This window comes from Sciurus vulgaris (assembly GCF_902686455.1).
Source record: "Sciurus vulgaris genome assembly, chromosome: 3".
Taxonomy (NCBI): domain Eukaryota; kingdom Metazoa; phylum Chordata; class Mammalia; order Rodentia; family Sciuridae; genus Sciurus; species Sciurus vulgaris.
This window is the reverse complement of record NC_136463.1, coordinates 89,900,676-89,914,708: the sequence shown is the minus strand read 5'-3', so window position 1 is coordinate 89,914,708 and position 14,033 is coordinate 89,900,676. Positions and strand designations below refer to the sequence as shown.

At 42.0% G+C, this 14,033-nt stretch overlaps 1 protein-coding gene across 1 annotated transcript in view; it reads left to right on the top strand.

Annotated features, from left to right (window-relative positions):
• The window catches only part of TMEM163 (transmembrane protein 163), an 88,171-nt gene that overhangs the window by 32,870 nt on the left and 41,268 nt on the right, over positions 1 to 14,033 (top strand). Inside the window, exon 3 of the mRNA XM_079135712.1 lies at positions 12,393 to 12,489. Coding sequence (XP_078991838.1) covers positions 12,393 to 12,489 — 97 coding nt within the window. The remainder of the gene's footprint in view (positions 1 to 12,392; positions 12,490 to 14,033) is intronic.

Here is a 14,033-nt window from a genome sequence, read left to right as displayed (position 1 = left end):
CTTCTACAAGTTTGCCCTGTCAATCATTCATCAAGAGTGATATCTCATTCCTCTCTCCTTTCATCTCAGTAAGCTTGTGACTCCCAGACAGTAGAATACTCTGGAAGGTTGCTGCATGACTTCCAAGACCTTGCAGCTTCTGCCTAATTCTTGAGGAATACTTGCTCTGGAGGAAATCAGCTACTGTGTGGTAAGCCCAGTGTCCCCAAGGAATATTGGTTAAGCAATCTGGATGACAGACTTGGCCAAGCTCAGCCTTACCCCCATCCTTGTGGTGGGATGAATTATCTTGGTTTTCAACCCTTACTGTCATTCATCTTGGACCCAAAGTCCATGGAATGGATCTGATCAGCTCAGTTGGGTCAGATGCCTTGGTTCACGGAAGTGTACAGTAACTGTCAATCCTACCCTTGGGGGAGTGGAGCCTGAAAGGAGAATGGGGAGGGAAAGGGGGGCATGTCAGGCCCAGCAGTTGCTCACAAAAGATATTTTTTGCCTGAGACAGCTTTTAAAAATGCAAATCTAATCATCTTCATCATTTTCAAAGCTGTCTGGAGCTCCAAATGGTTTTTGTAAGAAAGCCAGTACAGCTCAGCTTAGCACATAAGTTTCCTCAGGGATGGCCCGCTCTCACCCCACTACTCAGCCTTCCAGCCAGGACCCCTTATGGAACCTTCCCTCCTGTCTCACTAGGGTATTTGTGATTTCTTGGCAGGGGGGAATGATCTCAACCACTTCTGAGACTTAAATGTAGTCTTTGTGCTGATGACTCTCAATTTAGGTCCCCACTTAAACTTTTCTTTGAATCTAAGCTCCTGTCTCCAATTGTCTTTCCAACACTTCCACTTGGATGTTGTTTTATCAGTTTTTTCATTCCTGTGATGAAAAAGACCTGACAAGAACAATAAGAGGAGAAAAAAGTTTGTTTGGGGGCTCATGTTTCTAGAGGTTTAGTCCATAGATAGCTAACTTCATTCCTCTGGGGCTGAAGTGAGGCAGAACATCATGGTGGAAGAGTGTGGTGGAGGAGGAAAGCAACATGGCACCAGGAAGCAGGGAGAGAGAGAGAGAGAGAGAGAGACAGAGAGAGACAGAGAGAGACAGAGAGAGACAGAGAGAGACAGAGAGACTGACTCTATTCTCTAGTGACCCACCTTCTCCAGCCACACCCTACCTGCCTTCAGTTATCACTCAGTCACTCCCTATTAGAGAATTAATTCACTGATTGGGTTAAGGTTCCCATAACCCAATCACTTTACCTCTAAACTTTCTTGCATTGTCTCACACGTGAACTTTTGAGAAACATCTCACATCTAAACCATGACAGATGTCTAACAGACATCGCAAACCTAGCATGTCCAAAACTGAACTCCTTGTCTTTCCCCCTCAATATTTGCTTTCTCTGAATTCTTCCCATCTCAGGAAATGGCAGCTCCATCTTTTCCTTCTCTTAGGTCCCAAGCCTTGCAACATTCTAGACTCTTTTTTGTTGAATACCATGTATTAATAGAACAGAATATATCTCTGAACAGATCAAGACTCAGACTCAGAGTATCTCCAAAACCTCATCCCTTCAATATTATTATCCTAACCTAAGACATCCTTTGTCATGCTCTCACCTGACCTGAATACCATAATAGCCTCTTCTCTTCATTTCTGCTGTTGCCAAGCAGCAGTGATCTGGTTAAAATATGCTACACAGTGTCATTTCCAAGTTCCAGCCCCATGTGGCTTTCTATCTTTGTAAATGCCTAAATCCTTGTAATGGCTCCAGGACCTTTTAGGATCCTCACCCTTTGAGTCACTTCCACCACTTTTCCTCTTTCTTATTCCCCTTGTGGTTGCCTTGATGTGTCTTCCTCATGTTGAGCAGACCTTTTGCCTCAGAGTCTTACTATTTTTTTTTTTTTTTTTGATGTGAGGCAAGCACTCTACCAACTGAGCCATATTCCCAGCTCCGAGAATCTTACTCTTTTCTCTGCCTGGAAGGTTCTTCCACCAGATAGCTGCATGGCTCAATCCCTAGAACAGTGCCTGGCATAAATTAGTTGTATAGCATAAATGTTGTGGAATGAAGGAATCCTATAGGCCTTTGAATCTACTTTCCCCAGAACACCCTTTTACTCCTCATTACCAATGAGGACTTTTGACTTCATTCAAAGTCAATTCAGAGCTCATCTGGGTAGATTTCTGTGTTATTTAAGAGTTTCCTTTCCCTGCTTCTTGAGGAAAAGACCATGTCTTTTTTTTGTCACTATGTCTAGTGCATAGCAGGCTTCTTGGCATATGGTGGACCCTCATAGGTCTCTCTCTCTGTCTCTGCCTTGGCATGGGTGTGTTCATGGTTGATGGGCAAATATGCAATAAAGGCTTAATAGGGTGTATAGGCACAGCAAGGTACTGTCCTCCATGTCAGCAGAGGTTGCCATCACTCTGTGAGTATCTGCTGGATATGTTCCATGCATGGACAGGCAGTTATAAATTCAGTAAGCATTTAAGAAAAAAATGAAATTTATGTACAGATAATTGATCTTGAGTATTGAGAATACATAAGTGATTCACTTTAAATCCCACTGCTTTGCTTAAGTAGTAAGATTTTTGATGTTGGTTGAGAGGTTGCCCTGAGTGTACTTTTCAACTCTAAGACCTGCTGGCTTATTTCTTACTGTACTAGATGAAGTATCTTAGCTAATCTGCCTTTCATCTCACAGAAACATGCGGAGCCCAGACCCCTGTTGCCACCTCCAGCCACTGTCCTCTCACTTCTCTTACCCTGTTATAACCTCAGATTTTTTTCTTTCTGGGATCATTTTCGTTACTTACTCACCGCCCCGCCCTTCCCAGTCTCTCTGCTTCTACTTATGTTCCTCTTTGGTACCCATGTCCCTCTTTGGTTCTCAAAAGAGCTACCAGAGTGATTCTTTTTGAGTATGAGTCAGATCACGTTATTTCTATGTTCAATCCTGTTGGTTTCCTGCCTTGCTGAGAGTAAAAGCCCCGTTTCTTTCCTTCTTCTTTTTTTTTCTTTTCTTTTGGCGGTACTGGGGATTGAACCCAGGGCCTTGTGCTTGGGAGGCAGGCACTCTACCAACTAAACTATATCCCCAGCCTCCAGTTTCTTATTATGACATTAAGGCCCTATATAGCCTCTGAGTTGAGCTTATTTCTTCCCATTCTTGGAACACGCCAGCTTCCCTCATGCTAGGGAGTCTCTGCCTAGGATGTCTTTCCACACGTGGCTGCAGAGCTTTCTTTCCCATCTTTTAGATATTTTGGTCTAAGTCATATTAAAAGTAAGACAACTTAATATAAAATAACACTTCCACTATGTTCCCCCTTTATTCAGTTTTGTGTTTCTTGTGCTTACTAGTTCACATGTTAATTGTCAGTGTCACCCCATGTGAGCTCCATGAGAGGCAGTTGTTCTTTCTTGCTCACGAATACATTCTTGCTCTAGGGCACAGTAATCAGTAGCATTTTGTTGATAGAGTGAAAGACTTTGAGCCGTGAGTCTCAGCATGCATTCCCCTTGCAGTGTGTGTTGGAAGTGGAAATCCTGGGTACAGTCTGGCAACCTGTAGATGGGCTGTTTCCTGTTTCCGTCTCTACATCCACCTTCCTACACCCCAGAAACAGCAATGGGAGACCTGGGGCCTCAGGAAAGTGGTCCTGGGAACTGAGACTCAGGAGATACTTGTGCAGCTCAGGTCAGCTATCTGGACCTTCTTCCACCAGCTTAGCAAGTCTCATACTAGATTCACTACCTGCTTTTCACTCCAGCCTCACCATGTGGCCAGTCTTGAAATGGAGGTTGTCCATGTACCCTTATCCTCTGCTTATGTCCACTTGGTCACCAAGTCCTGCCAAATTCTCCTTTCTCTATGCCTTTCCACACTGATTCTTCTCAGCTGCGCAGGGAGTCATCCCTTCGTTGTCTTGACTATTTACGTTGTCTAGAACTGATTCCCTTGTCTCTGGTTTCTGTTCCTTAAACCCTTTCAACCACTAGCCATAGTCAGAGAGGTCTTTGCAAAGTCTAGATCAAATCATGGGTCTCCCTTGCTTAAAATCCTTCAGCAACTTCTTATCACTACCCAACCTCAGACAGGGGCCCCACAATTCATGTTTTTGTTTACGAAGTTCCTTTGCCTGGAGTCCTCTCCACAGCCTTCTGGCTTCTTTACTTGATTGCTTGCTCACCCAGCTTAGACACCACACTGCAGGATTCCCAGGTTGTGTTTCATCATTTTGAGTCCTTTCTTCATGTTGTTCCTTGTCCCTCATCTGTTTTTGTGTTCACAAGGGATGACTGTAGTAATGATTTCTGGGTTCTCCACCCACAAGATCTGTGCTGTCTGGAGGCTGGGTATGAAGGCCTTATTTGCCTTTGCTTCAGGGTTTGGCATGTGGAAGTGAATGCGAATGAAGTTTCACATCTACTTCTAAAATGCTGTTACCTCTGCTAGAGCAGCTGCTGTGGCTGGATTTTGGTTGACATAGATGAGAACAAGAATGAGACTTGGCAAGTTAACCTTGGGGTCCGGGGGACTCACAGAGGGAGGAAAATGAGGAAATTGATTGGTGAGAGGTACCAAAGGAAGTATGCCAATTTACAAGCTCCCTTGAACAGACACTGTTAGTCCACATGAATACATTCAATCTCGAGGAGTGGTTTCTGGGCCAAGACCCCTTTAAAGAGCCTTTCTATCTGTTGCCCAGCACCTGGAGCCACACTGTTCATTACAGGAGTCACCATCCATATGGCCATTTCAATTTTTTAAAAAATATTTTAGTAATAGATGGACATAATACCTTTATTTTATTTTATTTATTTTTATGTGGTGCTGAGGATCAAACCCAGTGCCTCACACGTGCTAGGCAAGCCCTCTACCACTGAGCTACGACCCCAGCCCTCCATTTTAATTTTAATTAGTTAAAAGTAATAAAAATAAAAATTTCATTTCTTCATTGCTACATTTGAAGTGCTCAGTGGCCACACATGACAAGCTGCTACCATATTAAATAATACAGAACAGAACACTTTTATCATAGAAAGTTTGGTTGAATTGCCCTGCTCTAGAGTCTTGATTATTAGATTTCTCATGTTGAATCTTGTCCCTCAAGTTGAAGCCAAGAATAAAATCTATCCATAGGGGATTTGGAATGCAACTCAATGGTAGAGTTGCCTAGTAGGTAAGAGACACTGGTTTCTATCCCTGGAGATGAGGGGTAGGGAGTGGGATTTCAGTTGGGTCAGTTCAGCTTGCGTAGAATTATAGATAAAAGCAAAGGGCCATTTGTTGAGAAAGGAGAGATCTTTAGTGGTTGCATGTTGAGGATATGGATGGTCTAACTATGAACAGGAGAATGGACCTCTTTCCTGGAGAGCTCTGTTCTGAGGGATGGTACCCAATCCAGTTCAACCTTACCTTAGCTGCAACCCATTCACAAAACAGCAGATGGTTAAGTTGAAGAGGGAGAGAGATGAGAACATGGATACAGAAAGGAAATGGGACCTGGAGCCCAGGAGAGTCAAGAAAAGAGATGGAGATGGTTAAATATATTAGGAGAAGGAAGGGAGCTCCTAAAGTAAGAGAGAAGGTGGGCCCTGGTAACGATGGAGTGAGAGGAGGGGCAGAATCTCAAGCGACATGGTGCTTGTTGGGCATAGCTATCCTGGAGAAGCGGAGTTGTCTTACAACCATTCATTACTCACTTTCTCCTTCCTTTTTACATTGCCTCCAAACCAATTTTGGTTTGTGGCTTTCTTTGAAATGGCAGAACACACGGAGAGAAAGAACCATGAATAAATGATCATTAGAAATGGTGAAGCCAGGGCTGGGATATAGCTAAGTTGGTAGGGTGCTTGCCTTGCATGCACAAGGCCCTAAGTTCAATCCCCAGCCCCACAAAAAAAAAAAAAAAAAAAAAAAAATTGGTGAAACCATAAATGCTATGAATGCTCATACCACTTGGCTGCCTTTTATTTTGCATTATTAGTTTTACATTTGAACAATGGCCCAGCTTACAAGTGCTTTAGAGACTATAATAAAACATGATAAATAAAACAATTATACTTTAAACTGTGACCTGAGTTGGTGAATTGCCAGGGCTACACTGTGTTTTAGGTCTGTCATAAATTAGAGTGATGGGAGAAGTTCCTGGTGCGTGGCTCTTTTGATCTGAGGGCAAGTCATTTAGAATTGGCATGACAGGACTTAGGCCTCATGAGTAGCACCTTTACACCTGCAATTGACAGGGGACCAAATTTTCAATCTGACCTCATTTTGGATGTGAATACCTGTCAGTAGGTTTTTGCCTTTAGAATTTCAGACGCAAAAATGAATGATCCTAGATTATTCATACATTTACAATGTTAACACAATTAGCAATTCACAGCTTTTAGCAGAAAAAAAGTGGGTCTAACCCCCTTTAATAATTTCTTTGGAGTGACTTTAATCACCTCTTTGAATTCCCCAAGGTTTCTTTCAGGCTTTGTGTCTTAACACAGTGGTCCTTAAATTTGAACACACATTATAATCACCTGAGGGTCCTGTCCTAGAGTTTCTGCTTCAGTAGGGCTGGGGAGGACTTGCTCAGAATTTGTTTCTCTCTCAAGTTCCTAGGTGATGTGGATGCTACTCATCTGTGGCCCACATTGTGACAACCACTGATCCAGGGGGAATTTTTTGTATTTGTCCTAATTAGTTATACATGACAGTAGAATGCATTTTTACACATCATACTTTAGTATAACTTCTCATTCTTCTGGTTGTACATGATGTAGTATTATAATGGTTGTGTAATCACATATGCATGTAGGGTCATACTGTCTGATTCATTCTGTTATCCTTCCTACCCCTATATCCCCTCTCCTCCCTTCACTCCCCTCTGTCTATTCCAAAGTACCTCTATTCTTCTCTAACCTTCTGCCCGCTTATTGTGAATTAGTATCCACATATCAGAGAAAATATTTGGCCTTTGATTCTTTGTGATTGACTTATTTCCAGCATGATATTCTCCAGCTCCATCCATTTACTGGCAAATACTATAATTTCATTCTTCTTTAAGGCTGAGTAATATTCCATTGTGTGTGTGTGTGTGTGTGTGTGTGTGTGTGTGTATATCACATTTTCTTTCTTTTTTTGAATATTTTTTTAGTTGTTGATGGATCTTTATTTTATTCATTTATTTATACGTGGTGCTGGAAATCAAACCCAATGCCTCACACATGTGAGGCAAACACTCTACCACTGAGCCACAACCTCAGCCCCTATACCACATTTTCTTTATCCACTCATCTGTTAAAGGGCACCTGGGTTGGTCCCATAGTTTAGCTATTATGAATTGAGCTGTTGTAAACATTGATGTGGTCCAATGGGAATTCAAGATCAGTTTCAGTCTGGGTTCATCAGGGGACTATGTTGAAGGAAGGGCTTGGTGGTTCATGTGACTCATAAAATTCTCTAGGTTTAGGGCAGGAGGAGAAGTAGAGTCTGTGCTTTCTGGAGACCTGGCTCCTCAATGCCCTCTTTACTTTCTAGGCCATCCTGTCCAGGTGAAGGCCACATGTGCTACGGGAGTAGGTATCCTTTTCCACTCTCTGCCACCCTCTGTTCTCAAGTCTGGAAGTAGCTCACACAGATACAGAAGCAACCATGTTTGCAGTGTTTGTTCCTGACCTAAATTGTTATTGCATCTTGGAGACTGCTGTAGTCCCAGGGCGGTGCTGTTGGTTTGAGCATGTGATTTGGACATCCAGTCTTGAGTGAATGGATGATTGACTGGGAGTGGCCACTGGGAGGGCATTAGTTAAATTGGGTTCTGTTTCTATGTAGACTTCAAACTCCTTGAGTGACCTTGGGCAAGCCTCTTAGTCCTCAACATGCAATTTTGACTCCTTGTGTTTATGAAACATACCTTTCCCCCTCCTCATTTATAAAATAGCAGAAAAACAAAAACCTAGGTCTGGTGAGTGGCCTCCAGGGAATTTATGAGCTGATGTGCAGGACTCTGAGTGCCCGAGGAGAAAGCTGCTGTGTAAACACAATATATTATTAATAAGGCATAAAAAATAGCATCACACCCTCTGCTATTAATAGCTGCTTCGGGCTGTCAGAGTGGCTGGGTCCTGAGACACAGGCTCCAGCAGTGTTGAAGGAGGAGTGACTGTGGTTTTTGAATTTGGAACACATTTAAAAGAAATTGAAATAAGTTTTTAAAACATTTTTGGGCATTTTTATAGATTTTTATAGAAGAAGATAATGACTAAAGTTCTGTGAAACTCAGGTTTAATAAACCAAATCATACACTTTCTTTTAACTTTTGTTATGTTTCAGAATTACTTCACAGTGTGGGCTAGTCCATGTGCATTTGACTGAAGTGGTAAAAGTCTCTTTCCTCCTAATAGTTGATGCTCCTTAGAATCTACAGGGAGTTTCTTACAGATCACTTGGTGATGAATTAATCAGCTGATGATTATATCCACTCTCTAGATATATTTGAGACATCCTGCTACTGTAGACCCTAGGAAATGAAAAATGCTTTTTTAAAGTCTATATTATTTTATTTTATTTAAAATGTTTTTTTGACCTAAGGGTTTATAATGTAGTTTTGATTAAAGATAAATAAGCAAGAAATTATTTATTGAGGGTCTTGCAGTATTTATACTTGTCTTCTTAAGTAATGTAACAAAATCAAAACCCACTTTCTGTGCATGATTAGACCGTGCCTACAGTGATCTCACGGAAGGTAGATTTCCTGTGCATCACTGTTCCCTGTCCAAAAGAAGCAGAGGCTCTTTGTTCCCTTTTCCCCCCAGGAGGATGGAGAAGAGAATGTAGTGACAAATTGCCTGGAGAAGTTCTAGTTGCCCCACTTATTTCTCAGGGAGAAGAAGCTAATCAGTAAACATATGCATTGTGGGGCCTGGGACCTGGAAAGGACCATGAGTTCAGACCAGTCTTTCCCTCCTTGCCAGCTGGAGTGACCACTCTCCCCAGCACCAAAAAACCCCCTAGTGGAAGCTCCCTAGGGACAGGACCTCAATTGGGTCTGGGCCTCATATTAGAGTTAGATTAAAATTAAACTAGGCCAATATACATTAGAATTGCCTGCATTATAAAAATGCATAGGCCTGGGTTTATCCTAGAGATTCTGATGAAATCCAACTGGGGTATTAATCAGGCAGGAAAAAAAAAGTTCCCTGGAAGAGTGCAGCGTCTGGGAGGTGCTTAGTTTGTGATGAAATTTACCTAAAAAGGAGAGTCTTTTCCAGTCACTCAGGAGTTTTGTGAATGGAGGGGGAAAAAAAAAGCCACATTGCAAAACTTACCTGGGCAGGGCAGCCCCATTCAGGGGTCCCCTCTTGCTCTTGCAAGACTTCAATTTCTATTTTTCACACTTGAATAAATCCTACTTTTTTCACTCTTGGAAAAACAAACAAAATTTTGCAGGCTGGTGATGTAACTTAGTGGTTCAGCACTAGCTTACATGTGCAAAGCCCTGGGTTCTATCCCCAGCACCAAAAAACCCCCCAAAACAAAAAGCAACCCCCAAACAAAACCCCTTATGTTGGAGGCCTACTGGACTTCAGGCCTTTTTCCTGTGGTGGGACCCCTTACAGCCCTTTGCTCACAGGTAGAAATGGTTATTTCAAGCGCTGAGCACAGCTGGCCATCTTCCAAAGGGGTGCTTGGTATTTGCTTCACAATGATTCTGAAACTCTGGGATTCCCTGCCTCTGTTCCAGTCCCTAGTTACTAAAGGGCCCTCTGTAAGGGCACCCAGCTTCTCCATGAATCTTCTTTGCCTGAGAGCACTTGCTTACCTGCCCCAGGTGTACCATCTCAATGGAACTGGTTAGCCATGGCAATGTGTTTTTACTGCCCACATTCTCTTTTCTCCCTCTTGAGTGTATGTTTTTCCTTTGGGGCTCATTATGCAAATGCACGGCACCCATGGTGGCTCACCCATTTGCTCAAGTCTCCACCGAGATCCCTAGTCCGTTCATTACTTTTTCCTTCATGTATGTGCTCATTTTGTGTATGTTTTGCTCCAGCCCGCAATGATTCTTTCTGTCTGTGTCTTTGAAAGAATAAAACCTACAACTAGAGAATGGGAAAGAAGACTCCCAAGTGAACTCCATGCAGTGTGTTCACCAGCTTGTATTCCTGACTTCTAAATTAGGGGGATTGTGTCTGTCCATGGTTTTATTAGGATTGGAAGTAGGTTCCACTTCATAGGTGAACAGTTTGGGACCGTGCTGTTAGTCTAGATGAGGGAATCCAAGAAGGATAATGAACAATGGGTTATTTGCTAGCTGGTGGAGGAGGCTTCCAAATGATGGAGGTTTCATGTTGGGTGGGAACGATCCAAAGCTAATTTTTGTCATCCTTGTATTTTCCTCTCCATTTTGGTATTTTGACCCTTGTATTAGGATTAGCATTTCCTCCTGTTTACTTTATTTCCTATTTCCTGAGATTTGTTGTATCTGGATGGTCAGAATCTGTCATGAACCTCACAGATGTCCTTGCCCACCTTCCTGGTTGTATATCATCTACCTTTGTCATTGGCCTCATTCCTAACTTGTTCCTGCCTCCTGTGCTGGGTATTTTGGCTGACCTCATTCTTTCTCTCTTTTTTCTTTCTTGTCATCCTCTCTGTCCTCTCCTTCCTCTCCTTCTTTCCTTCCTCTCTCTTTATAATAAACACTCTGTTTTGTAATTGTCAAATCATTTCTCCTTCTTTTGACTGGGAAAATCCAAAGATGTTTATGTCATATCCAGAAGAGACATTGAGAGTTCACTTCCTTTGTTTAAGGTATCATCAGTAGGTTACTTTTTTTTTTTTTTTGGTGTCTGCCCATGTATAATAATAATATACATATTTTTTTAATATTAATTTTTATTTTTACAGACTGCATTTTGATTCATTGTACATAAATGGGGTACACACCAGCCATATAATCATACATGTACATAGGTTAATGATGTCTGTCTCAGTCTACTCCCTTTCCTTCCCCCATCCCCTCCCTCCCCATTTTCCTCTACGCAATCCAAAGTTCCTCCATTCTTCTCTTGCCTGCCCCTGCCACTCCCACCTCATGATGTATCATCATCCACTTATCAGAGAAAACATTCACCTTTGGTATTTTGGGGTTGGCTTATTTCACTTAACATGATATTCTCCAACTCCATCCATTTACCAGCAAATGCCATAATTTTATTCTTCTTTATGACTGAGTAATATTCCATTGGGTATATATACCACAGTTTCTTTATCCATTCATTAATTGAAGGGCATCTAGGATGGTTCCACAATCTAACTATTGTGAATTTGTGTGTTGATGGGGTATAAACTGAGGAGTGGGTTAGCTGGGTCAAATGGTGGGTCCATTCCAAGTTTTCTGAAGAATCTCCATACTGTTTTCCAGAGTGGCTGCACCAATTTGCAACTCCACCAGCAATGTGTGAGTGTGCCTTTTCCCCTACACCCTCAGCAACACTTATTATTGCTTGTGTTCTTGATGATAACCATTCTCATTGGAGTTAGGTGAAATCTTAGGGTGGTTTTAATTTGCATTTCTCTAATTACTAGGGATGATGAGCACTTTTTCAAATATTTATTTTTTCACCTGTATATCTTCTTCTATGAAGTGTCTGCCCATTTCCTTAGCCCATTTATTGATTGAGTTCTTTGTATTTTGGGTGTAAAGTTTTTAATTTTTTTTTATAAATTTTGGAAATTAGTGCTCTGTCTGAAGTATGTTACTTTTCTTTTCTTTTCTTTTTTTTTTTTTTACGGTGCTAGGGATCTTATGCTTGCAAGGCAAGCACTCTACCAACTGCACTATCTCCCCAGCCCCTGAAGTAAGTTACTTTTTTATGCTTTATGCATCATCTTATTTCATCTTCAGGTAGGAAATAGTATTCCCACCTGAAAGGTGAAGAAATAGAAGCTAAAAGAGTTTCAGAGTCTTGACCAAGATCATGCAACAAGTCAAGAGGCAGAGCTTGGGATGCCCCATGCCAGTCTCCACTCTGCTGTTAAACTCTTCACCCTTCAGCCTGAGGAGGATTGAGGCATCAAATTTGCCAGGCCAGGGAGATGGCTTTCAGGGCAGACCCTTCCATGCAGCATTCGTGGAGGACTGTAAGGAGATGTAGGATGATGAACCCCTTACCTGTGAGTTGCCTTTGGTGGTAAAATCCTGAGCTGTATTCTCCTAGAGTGACTTGGTGTCCATCCTGGGCCTGGGTGGTTGCCCGGGGGTGTGGTGAATTATGGCTAAATTCACTTTTCAGATTGAGTCATCATCGTGGTCAACCGTGCCAACTCTTCAGCAGTGTGGAGTTCTCCCAGTTAAGACTCTCAATGTTTTGTGTTTTGCAGAGCCTGTGTCATCTTGGGGGTGATATTCCTTCTGTCCTCCATATGTATAGTGGTCAAAGCCATCCATGACCTCTCAACGAGGCTGCTCCCAGAAGTGGTAAGGTCCTTCGTCCTCCTTAACACTCTTTCCCAGCAGTACTGGCTCCTGCGCTGCCTCTCACCACAGCCTGACTGGTGGGAGTTGGCAGGTTTGGAGAATATGTACAAATCTGGGGGGTCTAGAAGAACGCATTGCAGGGATGCAAATGAGTTGGCAGAGCAAAGCACTGGGCAGGAGGAAGGGACTCCAAATAATTGAGCTGGTACTGAGTCTATGTCCTTATTAGGTCTTATGACTAGTTTTAAAATAAGATGTCTTTGTTTTGATAAAGAGAAATTGGGTTATTTTTGTGTAGCAGAGTGATCCAATCTGTGTTATTTGTATCTGGTCTGTATTCATTCAGTGATTTTTGTAATAAGAATTATTTGTTTTTTCGTTTGCACCTCGATTCAACACATAAATCTACTCACATTAGTTTTTCTAGCACAGCTGACATTCGAATGTAGAAACTGGAGGACACAATTTCATATTTAAATGTGTCTTGACTGCTTTGTCCTCTAGGTGAGAGTCATTACCCAACTTTTGATATTTTATTCCTCCTCCCCTTTTGAATACCAATAAAAGAATTATTTTTAGAGTCTTCAATCTTCATAGAAGGCAACTGATTTGGTTACCCGGAGATGAAGATGCTGCCATTACAATCATTCTCTGTGTACACGTTCAAAGCAATTTGAATGCAAAATATGGCTCTTCTCTCAGGATGTGATTTGATTTGAACTTGACCACATGTCCCCTCTTATATGAGGTTAGACATTCATTTCACTTTTAGAAGAACATGCTAATCCTTTGGTGGTGATCTGGTGCATTTGTGTGTGTGTGTGCATGTGTGTTGATGGGGCTGGTGAAAATGAAGGAGGACATTCTGCTGCATTCAGTAGAGACGACGATGTAGCTATGTTCAGTTATTGTCTCCTCCCTCTCAGGCTGAGGTCACAGCCATCCCTTTCATAATTCACCACGATCTCAACTGTTTTTTATCACCACAATTGGCCCAAGGCTTATTCTCTAATAACTCAATGACGGGGGGGGGGGGAAAGATGGATGCCAGGGTAGGAACACCTTAGGGTAGTTAGTCTTTTTCTGAAGCAGAGCTGGCTCAAGCAGATATTAGTGTTTATTACATGTCTGTGTTCTTCATCTCCATATAGTAATTTCTCTCACTCTGGTCTTCTGGTTGCCCAGGGCCTTGGACTCTTCCATCTTTTTCTTCTATCATGCTATCCCACTTTCTGGTCCTTCTGAATCGGGATCTGTTGAAGTTATGAAGTCACTAAGGGTAATTTTACATGTTGGATGACAGTCAGATACACCTTTGCATTTTTCAGGGGTGGGAAATATGCTTTAACTTTAAGAAATGTTAATAGGTGAGAATTTTCAGCATTAACCAGTCAACACATTCATTTAATTAGACATTAAAAGTTAATTTCCAGCAGGACTAACTTGTGGAATGGATGACCATGTTCACAGCTCTTCTAGAGGGCCTCCTTGTCTTTCCCTTGGTAACTGAACAATCTCTCATTATCCCATGTGTATACTCTTAA